The sequence below is a fragment of the Fundulus heteroclitus genome, chromosome 2 (assembly GCF_011125445.2).
Source record: "Fundulus heteroclitus isolate FHET01 chromosome 2, MU-UCD_Fhet_4.1, whole genome shotgun sequence".
Taxonomy (NCBI): Eukaryota; Metazoa; Chordata; class Actinopteri; order Cyprinodontiformes; family Fundulidae; genus Fundulus; species Fundulus heteroclitus.
Genome location: NC_046362.1, coordinates 33,228,403 through 33,253,397, shown reverse-complemented (window position 1 = coordinate 33,253,397; position 24,995 = coordinate 33,228,403). Strand labels below are relative to the sequence as shown.

At 42.8% G+C, this 24,995-nt stretch overlaps 1 protein-coding gene across 1 annotated transcript; it reads left to right on the top strand.

The window, feature by feature from the left end:
• The first annotated feature begins 364 nt into the window (after positions 1 to 364).
• fcsk (fucose kinase) lies at positions 365 to 24,471 on the top strand. The gene is made up of 23 exons (XM_036125649.1): positions 365 to 777; positions 1,555 to 1,706; positions 3,435 to 3,485; positions 3,570 to 3,695; positions 3,818 to 3,890; positions 6,616 to 6,713; positions 6,811 to 6,891; positions 7,154 to 7,273; positions 9,877 to 10,048; positions 10,194 to 10,300; positions 10,440 to 10,541; positions 11,828 to 12,001; positions 12,220 to 12,293; positions 12,430 to 12,785; positions 12,944 to 13,187; positions 15,541 to 15,707; positions 16,236 to 16,460; positions 16,546 to 16,689; positions 17,518 to 17,637; positions 17,742 to 17,929; positions 18,884 to 18,983; positions 19,116 to 19,339; positions 24,048 to 24,471. The coding sequence occupies exons 1-23, from the start codon at positions 696 to 698 to the stop codon at positions 24,123 to 24,125; spliced, it is 3,258 nt and encodes a 1,085-aa protein (XP_035981542.1). The 5' UTR covers positions 365 to 695; the 3' UTR covers positions 24,126 to 24,471.
• The last annotated feature ends 524 nt before the right edge of the window (positions 24,472 to 24,995 follow it).

Genomic DNA, 24,995 nt, shown 5'->3' with positions numbered 1-24,995 from the left:
CCTGATTTGGCTAAGATGCTTGAAATCAAAGGATCCATTCAGCTTTGTGGTTAAAATAGATCCCTGACGACCACTGGCTATTTTGTATAATAAACCTAAGCTTTAATAAAGTGAAAGTAAAGGAGTCTAGCCTTAAAGTATATATTTTTAAAATTGCTTATACTTATTAATTCATAGACAGTTACAACTGTTCGACTGAAAGCCCTGTAAAATAAATCTGATTAATCTAAAGTTGCAACTAAAAAAATAAATTAATGCCTCTCTTTCATATTTAATTTTTGATAAAATCTGTCCCGTTGGAGTTTTTTGTCTTACCCTCATTAATACACCGCCCCGGCGGGAGTTTATGTAGTAGAAATCAAACGATTACGGAAGCCTGCGTAGTCAAAAACATTTCGATGGAAACGGGCAAAGGTTAAAGAGACGCCATTGTGCGAATTTAAACCTCTTTAAATCATGTTTAACCGACATCAGTTTGGTACGAACAGCTGTTAGTTTTACTTTAGTCCGTCTGTAGCCTCTCTAACTCTGGCCCGCGTCCTGTGGTAGTTTGGTCAACTATATCCGTAGATGCTTTTTCGTGCGGAGTCCGGTTCGTGGAAGTGGTTAAACCCGCCAAACAGCCTCTGTCCTCGGCTGCTGCAGGATTGTTTTGAACCTCCGGGCTCCGCCGGCAGCTTCACGCTGGGGGGAAGATGTCGCAGAACGGCGGGTTTCCGTGGACGGTGGTCGTCCTCACCTGCCAACACAAAGACAGCGTGTACGCTTTCCAGAGAGGTGAGGAGCATCTGTCAAATTTACGATCTTTATGCTCGCTGCAGTTCCACTAGTCGGCCTGAGGGTGTCGCTGATGCACAGAATAACTGACAGAGGAAAGGATGTCAGTTATTTCCTTTATGTACTGAATTTATTGGTAAACTTATAAGGAAGTAACTTCTTTAGTTAAATTTAAACTGTGTTGTTAAGACCTGGCTAATAATTGTGTGTAACTGTCCCACATTTCCCCTTAGCGGGACAATAAATGAATTGTTCTATTCTTTTTTAATTTGTGTCAATATGGATTGGAAATTTAGCATTAAGAGCTTTATTTACATAGGTCCAAAAGACAATAAAATTGATCCCAGCCCAGGGCGCATTACACGTCATGCAGGTCCAGTTTATACCCTGCTAACCAGGTGTTTATTCAACTCAAGCTAATTTAAATCCAGTTCTATAGTCACATTCACATTCAAGCGCATAAACTTTGATGCAACCCTACTTATACTAAAATATGGTCAAAGTCAACTGATTATTTAAAGTTTGGTATCAAAATCATCTTCATTGCGCAAAAGTACAAGTACATAATAGCTTTGCACGTGAATGAGCAAATCCTTCCCATGTGGATTCAATGTTTTCTAATAAAATGGAATTTATTTGTGTTTTATGAACTCTGGATGTATTTTTAAACTCTAACTCTGATGCTTGTGTCCAAATGTAGAGCAGATATAGATTAATTCAGTGTCCAGAAATGTTGCAGCATACATGTTCCCATAATTTTGTGTCTTTGTGCATCAGAGCTGGAGTTGCGGCAGCAACGAGGGACTCTTCCTGGGGATGCGCTGCTTTTGACCGTCAGGGACCGCCAGGAGCCGCTGGGCAGTGGAGGGGCCACACTCAACGCTCTGCTGGTCGCTGCTGAACACCTGAGCAACAGAGCGGGACACACAGTGAGTCCGAACAAAGACACTCCTGAGACTCCGGTTTGCCCTGCCTTAAGCTGTTCCTGGTGTTTCTATATAGGAGGTGAAGAGTTCACGTTAAAATGTTCCCACTGGTGCAGGATTATTAATCTGGCTTCCTTCATTTTCAGGTGCAACATCTCACTGTTTATGTTGAGCTCACATTTACTTCTGTGGCAGAATAAAAAAGGACTGAAGTTGATTAATGCCCCAAATAATAAAACTAAGTCCAAAATCCATGTTTATGGAAAACCTCAAAAAAGCAAATATGGCAGAATATCTAATATTTACTGTAATCAAGTTATTTAACTAAAAAAATTAGACCATTTAGTCTTCATATTTTGTCAGGTTTGGCCCCAGTCAAACACATTTCATCTGGTCTTTTGTATCAGAAATTCCAGATTTCCTATAGCATTTTAAGGTCTATTTCACAATTCATTTATTTTAGTTTACATTCATTACAATTCATCTGAATCATTCAGATTCAGCCTGTCAGTCTTGGGTTCATTGTTTTTCTGAATTTCTCACAAGCAAGACAGTTTCCGTAACAATCCTGGTGTTCTAAACTATTGAAAAAGTTTTCGTCAAATCGTCATATATTTTGCAAGTCTAAATACTTGTTTAGAATGTTATGTATATTTTATGTTTTACAAGACGTTGATATGTACATATGTGTATATATATATATATTGTTAACTATTTGCTCATTTGGTATGGAATTGCTATTGTTTTATTTTACCTGCTATTACTGGAATTGCTTTTATAATTTAATTTTATTTTTCCCATGTCATTTAGTTGGAGAGTTATATAAATTCTTTGTGTTATGAATTGTGAGTTTTGACTTTGCCAAAACTACAGAAAGGAATTTGCAGGCCTACAATGACCGTAACGACTCCCCATTACTAAGGGGTGGACTTGTTTCGGTTCAATTTGCAGTACTATAAAGCTTGGAACTCCACATTACTCCAGACATTTTGAATTGAGAAAGCTTTCTGGATAGGAAGCGAAACGTCTTCAAACTTCAGAAAAAAAGTCCAGTTTTATTTTTTTTATTTTTTTGGAATGCAGAAAGGAACCGGTGAAGAGCATCGTGACTGTTTATTATTAGTAAAACTGAGAAATTACACACGTTGCACAAGGATAAAGAGGGCATGGAGCATGGGCAGAGTAGCAGACTTTAAATCTGGAAGTTGAAAGTATGAGGCAGTATAACGGAAGAGCAATGGGAATCCTTGAGGATAAAAAAATGAAGGATAGGTGGAGAATGACACTGAATGTAGGTGAGTTAGTCAGGAGACCAGGTGATGCAGCTGGGGCAGAAGGAGCGCAGGGAGACTGAGGAAGGGAAACTAATTAACATGAATGGAGCTGAACTATCAAAGCAAGGGAAAATCTAACAGAAAATAGCACCAAATGTACAAAAGACAAAAATAAACAAAACACAAAGGAATGAACTGATAAGGCAACAACTTAAACATAACAGAAAAATGAACAAAAGAAAGAGAAACCTAACATGAAACTTTGAGCTTTCTGCTGTTTCTGCAATGTTACCCAATGTCTTTGGTGCCATTTTATTGTGCTAAACTAAAATTAAACCAACCAGAAAATATGAAATAAAATCTTCAAATCAGTCCAGTCAGTGAAGTTAGTTTTGTAGACACAGTCACAAAGTTCTGTAAAACATACATAACATTTTAGTTATTCCCTTGTTTGCAGGTGGTGACAGCCGACGTCTTGGATGAAGCTCACATCCTCATCCTCCACACAGTGAGTCCAAAACAGAGCTTGTTTCTGTCCCTCGGCATATGGCTGGTGTTTCCTCGCTGTTGACGACTGATTTTCCTCTCTCAGGGTCGGGATTTTCCTTGGAGCTCCTGCAGCCGAGCTTTCTGCTGGCTTCCCGAAGAGAAGCCCGGGCAGAAAGTCCAGGCTCCGGTCTGTGTTCTGGATCTGCTGCTGGACCGGCTCAGCACCCAGGTCTTACTGCGTGAAACCAGAGCTTACACCATTAAAAAAAAGCTGATTTGACGCTACACTGGTGCCACAGAGTTCTGTACGGTTACTTATCCTGTTTGGGTTTTTGCCTCCGACACTTTCAGATCTGTCCAGGTTCTCCTCCTGGGGTCTGGGTCTGCAGCACCGACATGATCCTCACCGTCCCAACAGACTTTGGTTAGTGCAGTGGTTTTTCAACGGTTTTCTGTTGCGCCCCCCCCCCCCCCCCCCCCTTTGAAGAAGGAAAAATGTTCAGGCCTCCCAACAAGATGGGTCAAAAATGTAACGTTTATGGTTTTCTGTTTTAATGCATCAAAGCTGTTGTTCTGAAGATTACCCAGAATCACTTTCAAAGGCGCATAGTGACTAGGGCTGAACGATTTTGTAAAATAATCTAATTGCGATTTTTTTTTCTTAATATTCTGATTTAATGCGATTTTTTTTTCCCCCCAGTTTAATTTATCATGTGTTTCAAAATATAAACAAACAACAAATTAATTTGTTTCCTCGCCATGTGGATTAGTTGCTATAAGACCCACAGCATCTAAACTCAGAGCAGAAATGATTGCGTTCTGCCTACGATATATTTCAACCAAAATTGCAATTTTGACTTTTCTCCGCATTAACCACAAGCAACAAAAATGGCCTCTAAATAAAGATGTTTGTAAACAAGGACTATTTTAAAAATGAACTTTTAATGTTTCTATTGATCAGAATATTATTCAAAACAACAGCTTTTGAATAAGCCTTGTTGAACATAAAGTGCAACCAACAAGCAAGTCTATGTATTAAACTGATTGACCTGTACTTAATGCTATGTATGATTATATAAACTCTAAAACAAGTAATAAAATTAGATTATCTCACTGCTGCAACTGTCTTCCCTTCCATGTGGAGTCAAACCCACTTTAAACATTTTACCAACACCTAATGGACGCGTCTAATTCCCTAATTGTTACAAAGCCAAAAATTGCAGACCTCTGCGATTTGGAAATTGCGTTATTTTACATCACGATTATATTGAAAATACAAATAATTGTTCAGCCCTAATAGTGACGGGGCGGCATCTACTTCTTCCTCTCTCATTAACTACGGCACGCCTCACCCCGTTCGTAGATTTGGCAACAAAGGAAGAAAACAATTATCAGAGACAAAACACTTGAAATATACATATATTTATTACAGTTGGAATTCCAAGGGGTGACAAACACTTACAACGTTATCATAAAGCTCACGTAATGTAACCCGACTGCCCAGGGGCGCATCTTTCGATAGCCTGACCGGTCCCTCCCGGAGTGTCCGGGGGAGGCGTGTGTTCCACGCACACACTCAGGCTACGTTCACACTGCAGGTCTTAATGCTCAATTCTGATTTTTTTGTGAAATCGGATTTTTTTGCGTGTCCGTTCACATTTCCAAATATAAGCGACTTGTATGTGATCTCCTGTGTGAACTGAATGCGTTCATCTTAAGTGTCCCGCATGCGCACTCGAGGACGCGATGACGTCACACGTAGCCAGCGTCCTCAGTGTTTGCAGAAGTAAACATGGATTATAATGCTGGCGCGCATTTTGCGGTCATTAATTTATTTCTAACCGGAGCTTTCCTTCCATTGACTGCTCTTCTCATTGTAGTCTGCTATGGGTGTCGTCTTTCTTCCTGCTTCTGCATAGCAGGACGCAGAATAGTGACGTTTGTCGAATATCGGTGACTTACAGGTTGGATAAATGCGACCTGACCGTACAGACACAGGTCACATTTGAAAAGATCAGATACGTATCGGATTCAGGACCACATATCCAAGTGGCCTGGGTCGCATTTGAAAAAATCCGATCTGTGTCGTTCAGACTGTCATAAAAAGATCAGATCCAGGTCGCATATGGGCAAAAAAATCGGAATCGGGTCACTCCAGGCTGCAGTGTGAACGTAGCCAGAGTCACTGTGGCGCTTATCTTCTCCCAAACAAAACAGATCCACATTCCAGTGTCAACTCAGGATCTAACTTTTACTTCACTGACCCGGTGTTTTTAGGATTCTACCAAGAAAAACATTAAGAATAATAAAAAAGCTTTCAAACCGTAAACCATCTCGAAGGGTACCCCATAAAACCTCATGTGACTCCCACTCTGCCTAGTATCCCACATGACAGTTAAATTAATGTATTGCCTCTGAGTCTGGAGACTCTTTCCTCTTTTCACTCCAAGCCACACAGTTTAACCATATCATTTAAAACTTGCATAACCCTTTATTGCTTTAAGAAAAATACACGATTAACTCACAAACTGATTATATATTTCCGTAACAATAGCCACGTTATTTGACTTTTTAAAAAATGTATATGTCAGTAGCTCACTCTTTATTTAGGCTTTATTTAGTTTTTTTACTAAATAAAGCCTTTCGCGTTTATGTACGACTTTAACGAAAGTACATTGCTGCGCATCCGCAGCAGGGTTTAAAACAAGGAAGTTGCTAATGGCTATTAGCATCTCCCAGCGAAGTTAAACAATGCTACAAGATCCAGGGAAATAAAACGCACAAAAAATATGATTCCAAGAGGGAAAAACTGGAATGTCTCTGGGAATACAGTATAGGGTTTTTCAGGAATTATGCAAACTGTGCTTAAAATAATCACAGAAAACTGGGCAACAGAAGTACGATGCCAGAAAGCAAGTCCTCTCTGCTGCTGGTGAGCAATATCTGAAGCTCACATGTTTAGGAAACCAATGGTGAATCTGACAGAGATGTAATCGTTCACCCGGAAACGTTAAAGAAAGGAGGGCTGGATCAGGAAAAAGTCTATCATCTGTTTTGATCGCCTTACGTGTAAATGCACACTGTGATATAAATGTCTCTTTTTAATGTAAGTGAACTGATCAGTGGACTCTTGATTGATCGTCTTGCAGCTTTGTCCTGGAGCGGGTTCTCTGGAGTTCGGGTCTTGGCGGTGCCAGGCGACGTCTCCTACGCGGCCGATCACGGCGTCTACCTGGCCGACTCACAGGTGCCCGCTTTGTATAAACCTGCTGTGTGATTCCTCTGGCTGTCCACGTCCCGCGGATCAGCTGACGAAGCGAGGCGGTGGCTTCTTGTTTTTCCAGGGTCGGGTCCGGGACATCATCTACAGAGGGTCCAGGGAGCAGATCCAACGAGCGCTGATGCCTGATGGGAAAGTCCCGCTGGTGTGTCCTCATTGTCCTCCTGAGAAGAAGTTTTTATGGACAGACCACCACAGGCAGCAGCTAAATCACTACTGCAGAATAATAGATTATGTTTTACTGTCTGAGCCGCTGAATGCCATCAGAGCGTCCCAAACCGCCCAACATTTGTCCTTCAGAGTAGTCCGAACTTCATGGATCAGGACTGGCCTCCAATTAAAAACATATTGGGCGTGTAGAAGCTAATTATATTAAAGAGGTCTGATCAGATGTGTTTTATCTGCAGGTTTCAGGTCCGGTCTTCTTCTGCAGATCCGTCTCGGAGAAGCTGCTGCAGACTCACGTCAGTCCTCCTCTGGACGGCTGCACCTACCTGGGCCTGGACTCTGGGGCTCCACCCCTCCAGGTACCTTCCCTGATCAGATCACATCGGTGATGGCGTCTGCCGGCACGACGCAGGCTTGTTAGGAAACAACATTCACAGCAAGAACGTGTGCGCATGAGGCAGAACACCAAGGCTTTGTAGAATCACGAAACCCTCTTTTTATCTCTTCAAATAATGCAATTAATATTGTCATTTAAAAACAATTCAATTCAATTCAATTTTATTTATATAGCGCCAAATCATGAAACATGTAATCTCAAGGCACTTTACAAAGTCAAGTTCAATCATATTATACAGATTGGGTCAGATTATACAGATTGGTCAAAAATGTCCTATATAAGGAAACCAGTTGATTGCATCAAAGTCCCGACAAGCAGCATTCACTCCTGGGGAACCGTAGAGCCACAGGGAGAGTCGTCTGCATTGTACATGGCTTTGCTGCAATCCCTCATACTGAGCAAGCATGAAGCGACAGTGGGAAGAAAAACTCCCCATTAACGGGAAGGAAAACCTCCGGCAGAACCGGGCTCAGTATGAACGGTCATCTGCCTCGACCGACTGGGGTTACAGAAGACAGAGCAGAGACACAACAAGAGAGACAAAAAAGCACAGAAGCACACATTGATCTAGTAATCTGTTCTACATTAGATGGTAGTAGCGGGTGAGCCGTCTTCTCTGGATGATGTCACAGATAACAGAACGCCAGACCAGGTGTACCTACTATGAAGAAAAAGAGACAAACAAAAACAAGCAAACCTTAATTATTTAAAAATCAGATGAAACAAATCTTATGCATCTTTCTATTTGTTTTGTGGGTAAAATTTCATTTGCAGCCTGTTTATCCACAGGCTAACAATGCCAAGAACATATTTTTTTCTTTGATACTAATCCTACTGTTCCCTTCCACGGCTCGGCTGAGCAATGAAAGCGGCATAAAGAAAACCTTTTTTTTACACTCTGAGCCACTTACATGTTCAGTGGAGCAAACCAGATAGCTGCCGTCTCATCTTTCTGTGAAGTCGCTGGTAAATAACAATAGATGCTCCAGAATGAAGCCCCAATGCACCAGCAGCATTCAGTGTGTGACACTTACTTTTTGCTCTAAGCCAAAAACCTCAGGCCATTTTATTTTTTTTTAAAGTTGCTTGTCCTGAAATTGTAAATGAAAAGTAACTCACCTATAGTAGGGATGTGGGATGTGGGCGTATAACGTTATCACTATATTTTTTGATATTTATTAGGAAAAAAAGTAGGGCCGGGACTTTAACGTGTTAATTTCGATTGATTAATTATACAGATTTGAACATGTTGAAAATTATAACGCAATTAATCACATTTTTTTCTTTTTACATACAAAAGTCAAAAACTGGTACCTTTATTTTTGCGTGTTACTGGCAGAGCAGCCTTGAGCTCTGAACATATAAACATGTTTGTTAGTAAATCGCTAAAGGAGAAAAAGTAGCCTTGGTGCTATACTAATTTTGGTTGGACTAAATGTTGCATTGAATAGCAAATGTTAAGCTCTTAAAAGCAACGTTTATGCATAATTTTGTCACAGTTCTGTTACAAATGGCACTTTATTTCTATTGACAGAAAATGTTAAGCACTTAAAGGCAATAATGTAGGTGTTGTTTTATTTTGTTCCTATATTTGATGGAAGAAATGGTATTATAGTTACCGTTTGTGTACTGTTTACATTTGTAAAGAAACATTTTTTTAAGGAAGTTACATGATTGATCAGAGGTTCCTGAAACACTTAAAAGCTGAATACTTTAAAAAATTATGGTTGAATATCTTAAACAGCTGACTAAAAATAAATATCTTTGTTGTTGAACTCATGTCTATTGTTTCAACAATTTAGCAGCAAAGAGATTTAAAATGTTTATTTTGCTGATCTATGGTTTTCAATTAAAATGCAATTAATTGTGATTAATTGATTATGGACACTCCAATTAACTCAATACAATTTTTAATCAAGTTCCACCACTAGAAAAAAATAAAGATGATAATAAAAATATTCAGAAATCACGAGTCTCTTTTGGGAAATCTCATCTAGATTCAGTCAGAGCCTCACAAACACAAACCTCAAGAATAAAACTGGTCCACTCTGAAACATCAGTTGCATTAGGTAATGCTATTACGCTGTTAAGCAGAGCTAAAAAATTACACTCACTTTTTTTTAATGCAACCATAACAATTACAATAAATTATACAATAACGGTGGATTCTGACTAAGCTGGTCTGAAAGTCTCTCTGCTCAGGGCAGAGCAGAGGGAAATAAAGGAGTATTTGAAAAGAAGTGTCTTTAATAAAGGAAATAAAACGTGAAATGTCAAAGAAAATGTAAAACTGTTACCTGATTTTTAGGAGACGATTAAAAGCAGCAACTGAAAGATGAGAAACGAAAACATTTTGTGAAAATAGTAATAGCTAGAAAATAATACACATATATAGAGCAAAGCATTACACACACGGCCAGATTCTGAGCTTTTAAGTTTCAAATGTAAGGTTTTGATTAATGATCTGCTAATGACGTACAGCAGATTAGCAGCTAGAATTAAAGCTGAAGCTTGAAAGTGGATGGATTCAGGTGTCTGAACCCGGCTCCGTGTCTCTGTCCTCAGATCTCGCTCTTCTTGGACCTGTTGAAGTGTCTCTGCGCAGATCTGACCCAGGATCAGTTTGTGGGCGAGGACAGAGCCGGCTGCAGTTCCACAGCCGGCCCGCAGGGGGCAGCAGTGAGGGCAGGCAGGGCGGAGCTGTGGAGGATCCTTAGAGGAGCTCCACTTTCACTGGGTCAGCATCTGTTCCTCCTCCTCTGTCTCCTCTTGTCATGGTTTTATTACAACTTGTTTGGACTCTAAAGTGGGACTTGTTTGTTAAATCTGCACAAATGTAAGTCTGAAATTAAACATATCCATGGATGTTGTCGTTCTCACAGTGTACGTCGCCGGTGGCCGCTATGACTACCTGACTCTGTCCGGGAAGCAGCACGTCGACCGCCTGACCTCTGATTGGATGGACAGAAACACTTTGTCTCACATTCAGGTGGCGTGTCTGACTCTTACACATCCATGTCATCCACAATCAAAACTGAACTTCAGAGGAATAAATGAGTTGTTAAGTTTTAGAAATGTTGCCAACTATTGAGTCACACCATGGGGGTCTGCTGCTCTAATCCCTGCAGACCGAGAGCCTGCTCAGCGAGGGAGCTCGGATCATCAACAGCGTTCTGGATGGAGACGTTTGTGTGGCGACCCGGGCAGTGGTGCAACACTGCCACCTACAGGTCAGAAAAAGTCTTAACAGGGCGTTAATAAGCTGGAACTTAAAAAGTTCTGGCCCAGGGGGCCTATGTACAAAAGAGATCACAGCTCTACTACTAAAGGTTGGCGCTAGGGAGAAACCCTGAAACTTGCTGTTTACAAAAAAAATGCCTTGATTAATCCCAATTTGGATGGAATCACTTACATGAGGTCAGGGGTCAGCAACCTTTACAACCCGCAGAGCCATTTTTGCCCTCGGTCCAGCTAAACAAATCTTGTTTAGAGGCACAAAAGTTACACATCTCTTTGAAACAAGAGCTTGTTTTTATAGTATACTATAGGGAAATTGTTTAAATTTTTTTAATTAAAGAACAGTTTTTTATGTTTAGTTTTAATACATTTTCTTCAATTGGACATTTGATTTTTATAGCAAATGGCATCAAAATGATGAAAAAGCAAGTCGTTTGCAACCTGTTGACAAAAATACTTCTTTTAGCTATATTAAAATATGTGGTCGTAGTATTAGTCGTATTATTATTGGTAATATTATATTAAGGGGTAATTAGTCTGTATACTCTGGGCTGAATTAATTGAAAAACAGTAAATCTTACAGCACTGGGAGACGCACTGAGTATAGGTAGACAACAATATCTACATTATAATGTATAAACTGTACATGTGAAGATAAAACTTTGGGTATGAAAATAATTTAAAAAATCTGAATATTGTGGCATCATCACTCTAAGCTGAATTTTCTGTGGCAGATTCTGGAAAGAAAATCATCAAACTTAAACCGTTATTGTGCCAAAAATGTAAAAGGGATGAAAATGTCGATTCAGCCCAATAATGTCCAACTTGTTATGAGCGGTTTAAACTGTTAATGGTGTTTCTGCTGGAAAGTACGGCTGAGCTATGGAGCTACGAACGGGGCTTGATGTTCTCACTACAACAAAGACCCAAATAATGTCCATCAGGATGTTTTTAAAGGTGCAATATTGCAGCTTAAAGTCATTTAAATTATAACAAAGTATTATACGAGAAAACTAATTAAAGCTAATTGTAATTTTAATTTACCTGCAAAAATTTTGGTCAGATTAGGGTCTACTCTACTTCATGAGTAGATGTTTGTGATGCCTGCATTGAGGTTGAACTGATTATCATGTTGCTAAAAAGCAGAGCAACTTGAACTGTTTTGTACCTGAAAACCAAATCAGGTGTTTTGCCTTGAACCCAGCTGTGAAACTAAAATGTCATCAGGTGTTTAGGTTCAGTGTAAAGTTGTTATTCTGTGTCCTCTGGCGTCCCTCAGGGTCCTCTGGACGTCCCCTCTGGGTGTTTGCTCTCAGGTCTGGACATGTCGGCGTCAGCGTGCATCAGGCGGCTCGCGCTTAGCAATGACATCATCATCCAGGGACATCGGATTGAGCTGGGGGAGCTGAAGCTAAACGTGTACACGGCGATGGGCGCGCACGACAATCTGCAGGTAAAATGCAGCCGTTTCCTGTACTGGCCTCCTCTTTAGCCCTCAGGTGGATCTCCTGGTTGTCACGTGATGCTGATGGAAGCAGAAGCTCAACTTTTCTTCTTTTTCTTATTGAACTAAACAAAGAAGTCATGAAAACCCATTTTTTTCTGAAGACAGACGCTTTAGATAACCATAATGATGGTCATGGGAATAATCCACCACCTCCTCCTCTGCAGGTTTCCTTTAATGACAGCAGCGCCTCCTTCCTGAACCAGACCTGGAGTGTCCTCTTCAGCTCTTTAGGAATACAGTAGGTCCCAAACTTTTCCACTTTGATCATTTTCCCTCAGAGCTTTGGGCTTCAGCCAGCAAACAAACACAGGAAACGACCTCATAGTTGTGTTGCGTTTCCCTCTTTCTCATCAGCCTCCTCTCTTTCTCCTCAGACCGGAGGAGCTGTGGGTGAGGGGAGAGCAGTGCTCCCTCCTGGAGGCTCGTCTTTTCCCAGTCCTGCACCCTAGAGGGGGTGCTGTGGGTCTTGAGGGGGGTGTGGGCTGGCTGCTGGGGGGTCCGGGCTGCCTGCAGAGGTGGAGGGAGGCATGGAGGGTCTCTCTGAGGGAGGTGCTGTCGCTCACTCACCAGGAGGCGGAGCTGCAATGGAGGGAGGAGCTGCTGTTCCTGGTGGGGAGGAGGAGAGTGACCGACGCCCTGCGGAGTCGCACCGACGTCTGCCTGCTGCCTTGCTTCAGGGCGGCAGTTCAGGGAGGGCAGCAGGGGGCGCTACTAGAGACTCTGGACTGCAGTGAGTTTACAACCTGGTTTTTATGATAGCTGCCATGTTTATTTTTTATTTTTTTTTACTTTTTCAGACTTATTGTTATTGTTATTAGCGGATCCTGTTACTTCCCATATATCAAAATGTGCAGTTTGTTGTTTTTAAAACAATCTCCTGGTTTTTAGTTGCTGCTGGACGCGTGGAGGAGGCGGAGCCAGGGGCGGAGCCAGGAGAGCAGCTGGGCGTGTCTGCTCGCTGTCTCTCCTGCATCGCCGATGTGCTGGTGTGCATGGCGCAGGGGAAAGGGGGCCTGAGGAGCGGTCCAGCTGCTAACGAGGCCTGGAGCTCCGCCTACTTCCTGCTGGAGGAGGGAAACCTGAAGGAAGGAGTTTCCGCCCTTGCTGCACAGCGACAGCACTGGCTGAGCAGGTGGGTCCATAGACATCATATACGTAGACGCCTCGTTGGGCGGGGTCTGCCTATGCTGAGGATGCGTCAGAGCGTCCGCCATGTTGAATGTGGCAAATCTGCTGTTAGACTCAGTCACTTAAACAGAATCAAAGGGACTTTAAAGGAGGGTCCGTCGGATAGTCGAATCTCGGATTCAGGAAGAGCAGTGTGGTTTTCGTCCTGGCCGTGGAACACTGGACCAGCTCTACACCCTCAGCAGGATTCTTGAGGGGGCATGGGAGTTTGCCCAACCAGTCTACATGTGCTTTGTGGATCTGGAGAAGGCATTCGACCGTGTCCCCCGAGGGATCCTGTGGGGGGTACTCCGGGAGTATGGAGTACCGGACCCTTTAATAAGGGCTGTCAGGTCTCTGTACGACCGGTGTCAGAGTCTGGTCCGCATTGCCGGCAGTAAGTCGGACTCGTTTCCGGTGAGAGTTGGACTCCGCCAAGGCTGCCCTTTGTCACCGATTCTGTTCATAACTTTTATGGACAGAATTATAGGCGCAGCCAAGGTGTTGAAGGGATCCGCTTTGGTGGCCTTAGGATTGCGTCTCTGCTATTCGCGGATGACGTGGTCCTATTGGCTTCATCAGGGCGTGATCTACAGCTCTCACTGGAGCGGTTCGCAGCCGAGTGCGAAGCGGCCGGGATGAAGATCAGTGCCTCCAAATCCGAGACCATGGTCTTGAACCGGAAAAGGGTAGAGTGCCTTCTCCGGGTTGGGGAGGATGTCCTGCCCCTAGTGGAGGAGTTCAAGTATCTTGGGGTCTTGTTCACGAATGAGGGGAAGATGGAGCGGGAGATCGACAGGCGGATTGGTGCAGCCTCTGCTGTGAAGCGGGCGCTGTACCGATCCGTTGTGGTGAAGAGAGAGCTGAGCCAAAAGGCCAAGCTCTCGATTTACCGGTCGATCTATGTTCCTACCCTCATCTATGGTCACGAGCTTTGGGTCATGACCGAAAGAACGAGATCCCGGATACAAGCGGCTGAAATGAGTTTTCTCCGTAGTGTGTCTGGGCTTTACCTTAGAGATAGGGTGAGGAGCTCAGTCATCCGGGGAGGACTCAGAGTAGAGCCGCTGCTCCTCCACGTCCAGAGGAGCCAGTTGAGGTGGCTCGGGCATCTGGTCAGGATGCCTCCTGGACGCCTCCCTGGAGAGGTGTTCCAGGCACGTCCCACCGGGAGGAGGCCCAGGGGAAGACCTGGGACACGCTGGAGGGACTATGTCTCTCTGCTGACCTGGGAACGCCTTGGGATTCCTCCTGAGGAGCTGGCCCAAGTGGCCGGGGAGAGGGACGTCTGGGCCTCCCTACTGAAGCTGCTACCCCCGCGACCCGACCCCGGATAAGAGAGAGAAGACGGACGGACAGACGGACAAAGGGACTTTAATCTCAGAATATACTTTATATTCATAATATTTTTATTTTTGTAATATTAAGAGTTTATTTTCGTATCCCTTTGGCTTCATTCTTCTGACTTTATTCTCGTAAAGAATAACAATAATTAAAATTATCTAACCTGGCCCTATTACTCCAGGACTGAAATAGTTCTGCAAACTGTGACTATTCTGGAAATGTTCCCCCTTAATTCTCATAATGTGACGTTTTTTTTTAATTTATTCTCCTATGACATTTTTCTCATATTAGTAATTTTATCTCTTTAATACTCCCCCAAAACGTCTGTTCCTAATCTGTGTCTATACCAGATTTTAGAAGGTTCACACGGTTTTATGAAATAATGAAGACCACGATGTTTAGATTTAAGCAATAGAATTTTATGTTCATAACACACACATATCTATCTATCTATCTATCTATCTATCTATCTATCTATCTATCTATCTATCTATCTATCTATCTATCTATCTATCTATCTATCTATCTATCTATCTATCTATCTATCTATCAATCAATCAATCATCTGGACATAAAGTTATATATAAACACACCTATTTATTTAAAATACTTCAAAATCTATATATGCACATCTATATCTAGAAACATTAATCAATAGCTCTCTGTTCTGCCAATCTCGATCAATTAATCTGTATATATTTCTTTCCAAGTATACATATATATATATATATATATATATATATATATATATATATATATATATATATATATATATATATATATATAAACTCCATCTATATCTTTCCATGTAAATACTTAAAACATACGTAGAAATGAAGCATCTTCTCCGATCGTTCACTACTCCCTGCCACATACAGTATGGTGGTGACGTGCAAACCTTTTGTCCAATGACGCGTCTACGTATATAATGTCTTGGTGAACGTGTATTGACCTTTGTTTACTGCCCCCTACAGGCCGGACCTGCTGGTGCGGGCGGCCCGGCACTACGAAGGTGCTGGCCAAGTTCTGCTGCGACAAGCTGTGATGTCATCACAGAGGTTCATCTCCATTGGACAGGGGGAGGCCCCGCCTATCGGGGAGTGGCAGGAAGTGGAGTGCCCAGCCAGACTGGACCTGGCAGGTGAGGAACAGGTCCAATTTTTCTGTTAAACTGTTATTTTTTTTATTAATATTTTGCTCTTAACTGTATATACAACCAATGTCATAATATTAATAATCTGGATCCCAATCCTAACATTCCGGTACAGGCTGCTTTCAAACATATAACAGTGAAAAATGTAGAGTCAAGTAAAAAAACATTATGTACATCAATACATAAAAACACATGACACTAAGTTGGGGGTTTTAAGGTGTTTAGGTGGCTTAATACGTGAAAGAGTTCCATATGTTTGGGTTTGTCCATTTGCTTCATAGATGAGAAAAATTGTTGGAGTTCTTTGTGGAAAAAGGGGAAAGATTGGTTTTTAGAAATCAACATTTGTGAAAGAAATATTTCCCCTATAATAATAATCATGTTCATTTTGTTTGCTTTTATTCTGTTAACCTGTTTGCTGCATTCAGGTGCGGGTTCTCGCGTTGGAGAAAGTTTTTTTTTTTTTAGCTCTTGAGCTGCCGGTCTTGGGAATCTCTAACCGTGTTCGTGTTTCAGGTGGCTGGAGCGACACGCCGCCGATCGCCTTTGAGCATGGCGGATCAGTGACGAACATCGCAGTGAAGGTCGACGGCAAACGTCCGATCGGAGCGAGAGCTCGGCGCATCGTTAAACCCCACCTGCTGTTGGTCAGCCATAGCGGAGGGCGGAGCGGGGCTTCCACGGAGACGGTGTGTGACACCCTGGATGACCTGAGGGACTATTGTCAGCCTCACGCTCCTGGTACCGGACTTAAAGGATCAGCTGGTTAGTCTGGGTGATCTGGGAGAGCCGCTGAAGCCTGATTGTTGGTGTGTCTGTGCTGCAGGAGCTTTGTTGAAGGCAGTCTGTGTGTGCAGCGGCCTGGTATCTCTGTCCTCGCCGCGTCCTCTGGAGCATCAGCTGATGCAGAGCTGGGGGTCAGGGGTGGAGCTGCACAGCTGGTCGGAGCTGCCCACCGGATCCGGACTGGGTGAGATTTACGGAAACGTTATACAGCCGAGCTGCCGTGAAAAGCGGTTTGTTAAAGGTATACTATGCAACCGGGGTTGATTTTCCAGCGAGGCTCCCCCCAGAGGGCGAAAGTAAAAGTGCACTGTCGTAAAGATGCTCAGCTGTGGTTTCTCCGTCAAGCCAGGCGTGGTTGTTTTGAGCTTAGCAGACAGGCGAACGCAACAAAAGTAAAAAAAAACGGCAGTACAAACAATGACTAACACAGTGAAAGTATGAACATGCACACAGAGAGAGAGAGAGAAACCATTCCAATGTTACTTACAATCATCAGCAGAAACGCGAGGTCCGCGTCAGCCTTGCAGCCTTCTTTGTCTTTTAGCTCTCGCCATTCTGAAAAAGCTTGCCCGATGTTTACCCGTGTACGACTCCTCTCTCTGTCCAGAGCCCTTTTCCTCTTTCTTTTCTGCTCCGACATGGGCTTTCGCTGTTTTCTCGCTGGTTCCGCCATGATAACTGCACAAATATCGCCACTGCGCTAGCAACGAGCACACCTTTCACTGCGGGCGTGTAGCAGTTCTCGCCGTAAAGCAAGACCGACTCTCGCGATGCACCAGACTTCTGAGCCTGTGGGTGCGGGCCGAGGACTCCTGCAATTGCAAGTGCGGTATTTCCCCCACAGACCACCAGGGCGGCCGAGAAAACCTTTGTTCGACCTGAAATGACTCATTTAATCATCCAAAACGGTATGGAACACATTAATTAACTGAAAAATGTTGCATAGTATGCCTTTTAATGCTCTGGTGAAGCTCCAGATGAGGGAAAACGTCTAAATGTTATCTTCCCGCAGGTACCAGCAGTATCCTGGCGGGGGCGCTTTTGGCGGCGATTTACAGGTGTACAGGCCGAACGTACGACACGGACTCCCTGATCCACGCGGTCCTGTACCTGGAGCAGATTCTCACCACAGGTCACGGTTTCCTCCACTCGGATCTTCTTCTTCTTCTTCTTCTTCTTCTTCTTCTTCTTCTTCTTCCTCTTCATCTCCTTCATTACTTCCTGCGCCTCCACCAGGTGGCGGCTGGCAGGACCAGGTGGGAGGCCTGGTGGGCGGAGTCAAGGTGGGCCGTTCCCGAGCGTCTCTGCCCCTGCAGGTGGAGGTGGAGCGTCTGAGTCCCCCCCCTGAGTTCCTGGTGTCTCTGGAGCAGCACCTCCTGCTGGTTTACACCGGAAAGACTCGTCTGGCTCGAAACCTGCTGCAGGTCGTTGTCTTTGCAGGTGTATGCTAAACGATGTTAGTGTGAGAGGACTGTTTACTCCTCCATAAAAACTGATGGTTTTAACTTTGAGAAGACATCTGCTAAATCAGTGTGTAACTTCTTCTGATGTCTAAAATCAGTCTGGGTCAGAGCCACGGTCTGTGACAGTGTTTAAGCCACTGAGCTATATAATACACTGGAGTGCTGATTTTGCCGAAAACCTGAAGTCACTGGCCGCCATCTTGCTCCTCCCTACTCTCACAGAATCCCACAGGATTTGGTTGCAACAACGAGCAGTTTTCTGGCTGAGTGAAAACGTTTCACAGGTAATTCTACAGTCAGTGGATGTACTAACACTATCAACTACTAGGAAATTAGGTGCTGAAATATTTTACATGTTATTCATATTAAATATATATATGTATATATAACTATGTGTATATGTATATATATATACACATATGTAAATATATGTTTTTGTATATTGTTATTTATATATTTATAAATGTTAAACATATATATTTAAATGAATAAAATGTAAAATATTTCAGCACATGACTTTCTCAGTACTTGATAGTTTTAGAACATAACATAAAACTATATGGCATTTGACATTTTAAAAGTCTTAAGCCCCCCCCTGAACATGAGAAAATCCTCGTTATTCGATGCTGTAGTGCACATATTCCCTAGTTACTGGGGGCAAATAGGGAGTACCAATATGGCGGCTGGTGGCTTCAAAGCGACTCGATCAAACAAACGGTGATTAGCACTCCAGTGTATTATATAGCTCAGTGATTGTACCACATAAAATCAGTCGGTAAGCACAATCAGATATAAAGGCACACCATCAATTTTTGAGAAAATTTAAGGATTTCTAAGTGTAATTTCACATTGACCCAGTTGTAGCCCCTGGTAGGAACCATTCTGCTTCAAGATCACAGTATTTGTTTTGTGCAGGATGTGGTTCGCAGTTGGTACAGCCGTCTGCCGTCGATGGTCCTGAACGCCCAGCAGCTGGTGTCCAACTCTGAGGAATGTGCCAGAGCCTGTTTAGACGGTGAGTTACCAGCGGCAACTCCGACCCAGTTCACGTTAGTTAAAAACCAAATCAAACGACTCGCGCTGCTCAGTTCCTACATTTCCCATAATGCATCACTAGTAACCATCCAGGTAATCCTTTCCCTCCCAGGCTCCCTGTCCAGGCTGGGTCGGTGTTTGGACCGCTCATGGCAGCAGAAGAAGCTGATGGCTCCTGGATGTGAGCCGGCCTCGGTCAGAACCATGATGGAGGCCCTGAGGCCGCTGGTCCTGGGTCAGAGCCTCGCAGGGGCCGGAGGGGGCGGCTTCCTGTACCTGCTGACCCGAGATCCCAGACAACAGCAGGCGGTGCTGCAGGTCCTCAGAGACACACCGGTGAGATGCAACAACACAAAAAGGACCAGAAGTGTGCACAAAAATATAACGTAGAACAGAAATACAGGTGCGATGCAGCATGGTACAAAATGCACCGCTAGAAGCAACTTTCAGTTAACATTTTAAAACTCTTAAACCTAGAAATCTGATTTACATTTGTTTTTCTTGATCGTTTTCATGCAGCAGTCGGCTCTAACTCCACATTTTTAGGACAGTTCACACACAGGCCTAAACGGCGATAATATAATAAAGTTACACATTTTGTTTGCAAACGACTAACTTTGCTAAAACATTTAAAATATAAATCAAAAGCAAATATTGCCTTAAAAACAACACAATTTGCAACCAAGTGTGTGAGCTCTTCCGATTAATCATTACACACAATGGATAACAAAATGCAGCACTCGGTGCACCGTTGCACCGTTGCACCCCATTAAACAGCTTTCATGCCCTTTATTGTTCTATGTAGGCTGTCAAATTTTCCCTCTTGCAAAAAAAAGTCAGAATCATAAATGCTTTTATGCCAATTTTGATTCTATGACATTTAAACAGTAACTGAAATACTGTTATTTGAGCTAAAATAGAAAAACTCAAATTGCAGTATAAGAAATACCCACTATTGGTACTTAGTCTCTACCATGGGGCCAGATGACTTCACCCACATTCAATATCTTCCTGCATCCAACTAAACCTATTGGGCAGCAGCAGTCATTGCATTCAGCAAGGTCATTTGCTCAGTCCTTTTAATGAGATTCAAAAATGTGGAATATGCTACACCATCATATGGTGTTTTGCATTGCCGAGAAACTGATATGAGAGACTTTATTGATCTTACAGTGGAGAAATTCACGTGTCACATCGGCTCTTATAATCAAAAGGTGCCAAAGGTGCACGAGGTATATATGTCTAGTCCAGTTTATTATTCACGTGAACACCCAGGTATTTGAAACTCTCCACAGTTTCCATGTCCTGCCCCTGGATGTTCACGGGGGAGTGAGGTGGGGGGTCTTCTCCTGAAGTCAATCACCATCTCCTTGGTCTTACTGGTGTTTAAAACAGATGGTTCTTCTCACACCAGTCCACAAAGTTCATAATGACCGACCGGTACTCCAGCTCGTTTCCCTCAGACACACAGCCCACAATGGGCGAGTCATCAGAGAACTTCTGAAGGTGGCAGCTGTCTGTGTTGTAGGTGAAGTAGGACCGCTCCCGGTGGTCTCAAGGTGGGTGATCGCCCGCCGCAGCAGGTAGATGATGGCGTCCTCTACTCTGATGTTGGGCCGGTAGGCAAACTGCAGCGAGTCCTGGGTGGGGCTCACCACGGTGCGTAGGTGTGCTAGGATGAGATCCATGGTCTTCATCAGGTGGGAGGTCAGAGTGACTGGTCTGAAGTGGGCCAGCTTCCTGGCTTGCGGCGTTTTGGGAACTGGTACCACACAGGAGGTCTTCCACAGGGTGGGGACCACCCCCAGGCTGTAGATGTAGCTGAGGACCTCACAGAGCTCATCTGTACAGGTCCTCAGCAGCCTGGGGGGGATGCCATCCCCCGCTGAACTCTACGGTGCTCCTCTGTCCCCAGAGTAGAAAGTCCTCTTCTTCTGGTTCACGAGGACTCTCAGCTCAAGGGTCACCCTGGGGGGTGTTTGGAAAGCACTGTAGTCGTGTAGGCACAATGCTCTCCACACAGGTCATGTAGTCAGTGATACAGTCAGGCTGTTATCACGAGAGCTTTGGAACATGAGAGAGAAATAGGCCCTGATGTCCTCCAGTAGCCTAACTATAGAGGTAGCTCAGGGTAACATTAGTCACTCTTTGTCAAAAAGGAAAGTTTTAAGTTTAGTCTTAAAAGTAGACGGGGTGTCTGCCTCACGGACCAAAACTGGGAGTTGGTTCCACAGGAGAGGAGCCTGATAGCTAAAGGATCTGCCTCCCATTCTACTTTTAGAGACTCTAGGAACCACCAGCAGACCTGCAGTCTGAGAGCGAAGTGCTCTGTTAGGAACATACGGGGTAATCAAAGCTCTGATATATGGAGCTTGATTAATAAGGGCTTTGTTAGAATTTTAAATTCTAGATTTAACAGGAAGCCAAAATTGGAGATATTTGATCCCTTGAGTTCAGTTATGATAAATGTTCCATGTTTAAGGCTATGCCTCCTTTTGTAACATGTGGCCCCATAAGTTGGCTCCCCACTGTTGGAGCCTCCAGAACCACCAACCTATCCACCGGGGCTCTGATTGGCTGGACTAAGGTTACAGAAGCAAGCCGTTAAACGCTGACTTGTTTTTTTTTTTTAACACCCCCACCACTACTTTTAAAGAGTCATCCAGGCCTTCAAGCAACCCTTCAGACTGAGCCTTTAAATTAAACAACTACCAAGTTATTGATAAAATACAGTTTATTTTTTTTCTCTTCATTGCACAGCTCTTGCACCTGGAGAAAAAAAAATATAAAAAAAAAAGTTAAACCACAGCAGTGGCAGAGTCTGAATATACTTAATTAAGAATGATCCTCACCACAGATGCTCAGTATGTCTTCTGGCCTGGATGTTGAGGGTTCTTCCCAGGGTAGGGAGACATTGGTGGCTGCTGGACAAGTGGTTCTGTCGGGGTGTAGCGGAACTGAGTGAACCTCAGCTGCTTACGGTTGTAGCGAGACTTGGACTTGAAAGCGTACACTTGATCCTCTTCATCCACAGGAGTGAAGACCGGCTCGTCCTCGCCGCTGGTATCAGATGAAGAGCTCCAGCTCTCCTCTGCAAACTGCTGAGGGCTGCTGGCGTCTGGAGCTCCCTGCTGGCCGCTCTGTTGGACCCCATGAGTAGAACCGCCGTCAGCACCTCCAGTACCGCTGCTGTAGTAAACTCCTGGATAGCTGCTGTAGCCTCCAGAACCGCTAACCTGTCCACCAGGGTTCTGGTAGACTGGCTTGGACGGTTCCTGTTGAGGGGGTGAAGCTACATACCACCACATTGGCTGTTCACCTCCACTACCTGAAGAAGCAGTTCAGAGTCAGAGCAAACATGTCCAGCTCATTTAAGAGCTCAGCTTTAATTAAAGCTTACCTGCTTGTTGAGGAGCACAGGTGATGCTTCCAATCAGCAGGAGAGAAATCCACAACATCCTGCAGACAAAGATCATCAAGTTAAGAATATTTCTGATGAGAAGATCCTGTTGTACCAACTTTAACATTAAATTCAGATATTAGTAATAGAACCTCTGTTAGCCTGCATCTTACCTCATTGTGCTGCTACTAATACAGGATAGAGCTCAGAATCTTCTGACACTGCTTCCAACCTGCAGGAGCTGCTTTTATATGATCCTCAGAGCAGCTGCAGATGATTGGACCTGATTGCTGAGCGGGACCAGCTGCTGCATTAGAAAGCAGAACCACTGATGTGGAGCTGCTGTTGTTTGCTTTTTCATTTTGAAGTTAGAGAACGGAAAGTAACACGAAAAAAGTAGAGGTCCACCAGAACCAGAAAGAACACAAAGAACTGATCAATATAAAGTTTTTATTGACAGAAGTTAAACAATGTTTTAAAAAAAAATCTGGAAATACAATACAACTCAGGGGGATGTTACATAAGTTAGAGCATGTTGAAGCATCTGATATCATCAAGAATATATATTAAAAAAATCATAAAAATATACGAGAGGATTTGAATTTGCCTAAATTATGAATAGAGGCTACTATTGTCCCAATATGTCAACCCGTTAAAGATCCCATTTAGGTATGATTGTGGGGGAAAATGGTAAATGAAATACTAATTAAAGAAATTACTACTACTTCTACAACAAAAGATGCAATGTCAGCAAAGTGGTTTTCAAAAATAAAAAGTACTGTATATCCGGTTCTGTGTTTAGAACATGAAATAAGACTCGGCTCAGTTGATTAAAGAAGGTTTAGCAGCTGTTTTTAGACGCTGAGGCGATTGAGACAGTATGATCTGGAAAAGGTAGGAGCCTCTGATTATATTGCACCACATGGGTTTTAAAGGACAAAGAATTATGGACTATTTGATTCGCATAAATACTGTGGCACAATTATCAGGAAAAGATTTATGAATGAAACGCCACAGGGATGTGTAATCGGTCCAATTTTCTCCATAATCATGATCAATGAAGGATTAAAAAGATGACTAAAAAGCCAAGTGGGTTTCATTATTTGCTGATGATGACGTTCTGTTGAAAAGAAAGGAAAATTCACAGTTTATTGTTTCAGACATAATCAAAGTGCTCTAAAAAAGTTTAAATTAAGAGAAATGTTCAAAGATTCTCAATATTTCAAGATGTTTAGGTGGGTGCCCACTATGTATTCCTTTGCAAAAGAACATTCCTGTGGCCACATTTAGTAGTGAGACCTTAAAATTCCAGCTTCACAGCTGAAATATTATAGGAGTCAATTAGAGTTTTAGTGTCTGAAAGAATCAACAAAATTGTGATTGTTTAGAAATGATCAAAATTGTCAAAATGCCAATTCAGAACCATAAAGTCGTATTTTCTGTGTTAAAATCTCAATAATGTTCTTGCTGTAGAGTATGGAGCCCTAAAGTGGCCTAGACTCCTTGGTGCCTCAGCCCCAATCTGATTTTAATGTATCGTCTTTTATGCTTTCTCCTCCAATGCTGTGTGCTTTGATGCTTTTACCTTAAAAAACAAAACCATCCTGAATTCTGGTACCATCCCATAAAATGTTTGTGTTTCAGGGTCTGGGAGACTTCAGCGTTCACTCAGTGGAGCTGGATATGGAGGGAATCGCAGTCCTGTCGGCATCCTCTAATTAACAGGCTGTAAATTTAGGGGTTAAGATTCATTCTGACGTCACAGTGAAGTAAAAATAATATAATTTTACATTCACAGTCTAACATGGATTATAGACTTGATTATGTTTGTGCTCTGAAACATCCTGATAACCTGTTGTGGTTTACAACATCCCTCTGAGGGCAGATACAGTCATATTGATCACTCTCGCCCATTGAAACTGAACATTATCATTTTATTATATAAATCAAGTATGTTTTTGTATTTTAAGTTTTTTCTTTTTGTTCCAAAGATGTATTTACTAATCTACATTTCTATCAACATTCTTGATCTGTGGAATTATGAAATAAAAAAAAATAATAATTCTAACAGTTTTGATTTTTTTTTCTGTCAAATGACTATATTTACTGAAATATCTGTATATGAATGCAAGTTCAGGTGTGGCGTGTGGTGGAAAGGTACCAGCCGCCACCCGACCGTGCTAGGGGGTAAAAAAAAAAAGATGGAAAAGCAGGTGTAGACAATGGATGGATAGATGAAGTTCAATTCTTAGGAACAGAAGTTTTTTTTAATCATTAATATTGTCTGCAGCAATTTCCCTGTGGGATTATTAAAGAATATCTGATTCTGATTCTGTAAGCTCTCTGTAAGACTCTAAAGTTGATTTCATACACATTCCTTGCTAAAACTCAGCTCCAAACCATTAACCAATCTCTGCTGTGCTTTAGAAATGGGGGAAAAAAGCTCATTAGGAAAAACTGGAAGTGGAAAATACACTTTTTTATTTTGTGGCTCTATTGGCCTTTACTCGACAGCTGCTCTGCAGGAAAAGGGGAAAGAGAGAAAGGGAGAGACGAGGTCTCAGAGACGGGACTCGAACTCGTGACAAACGC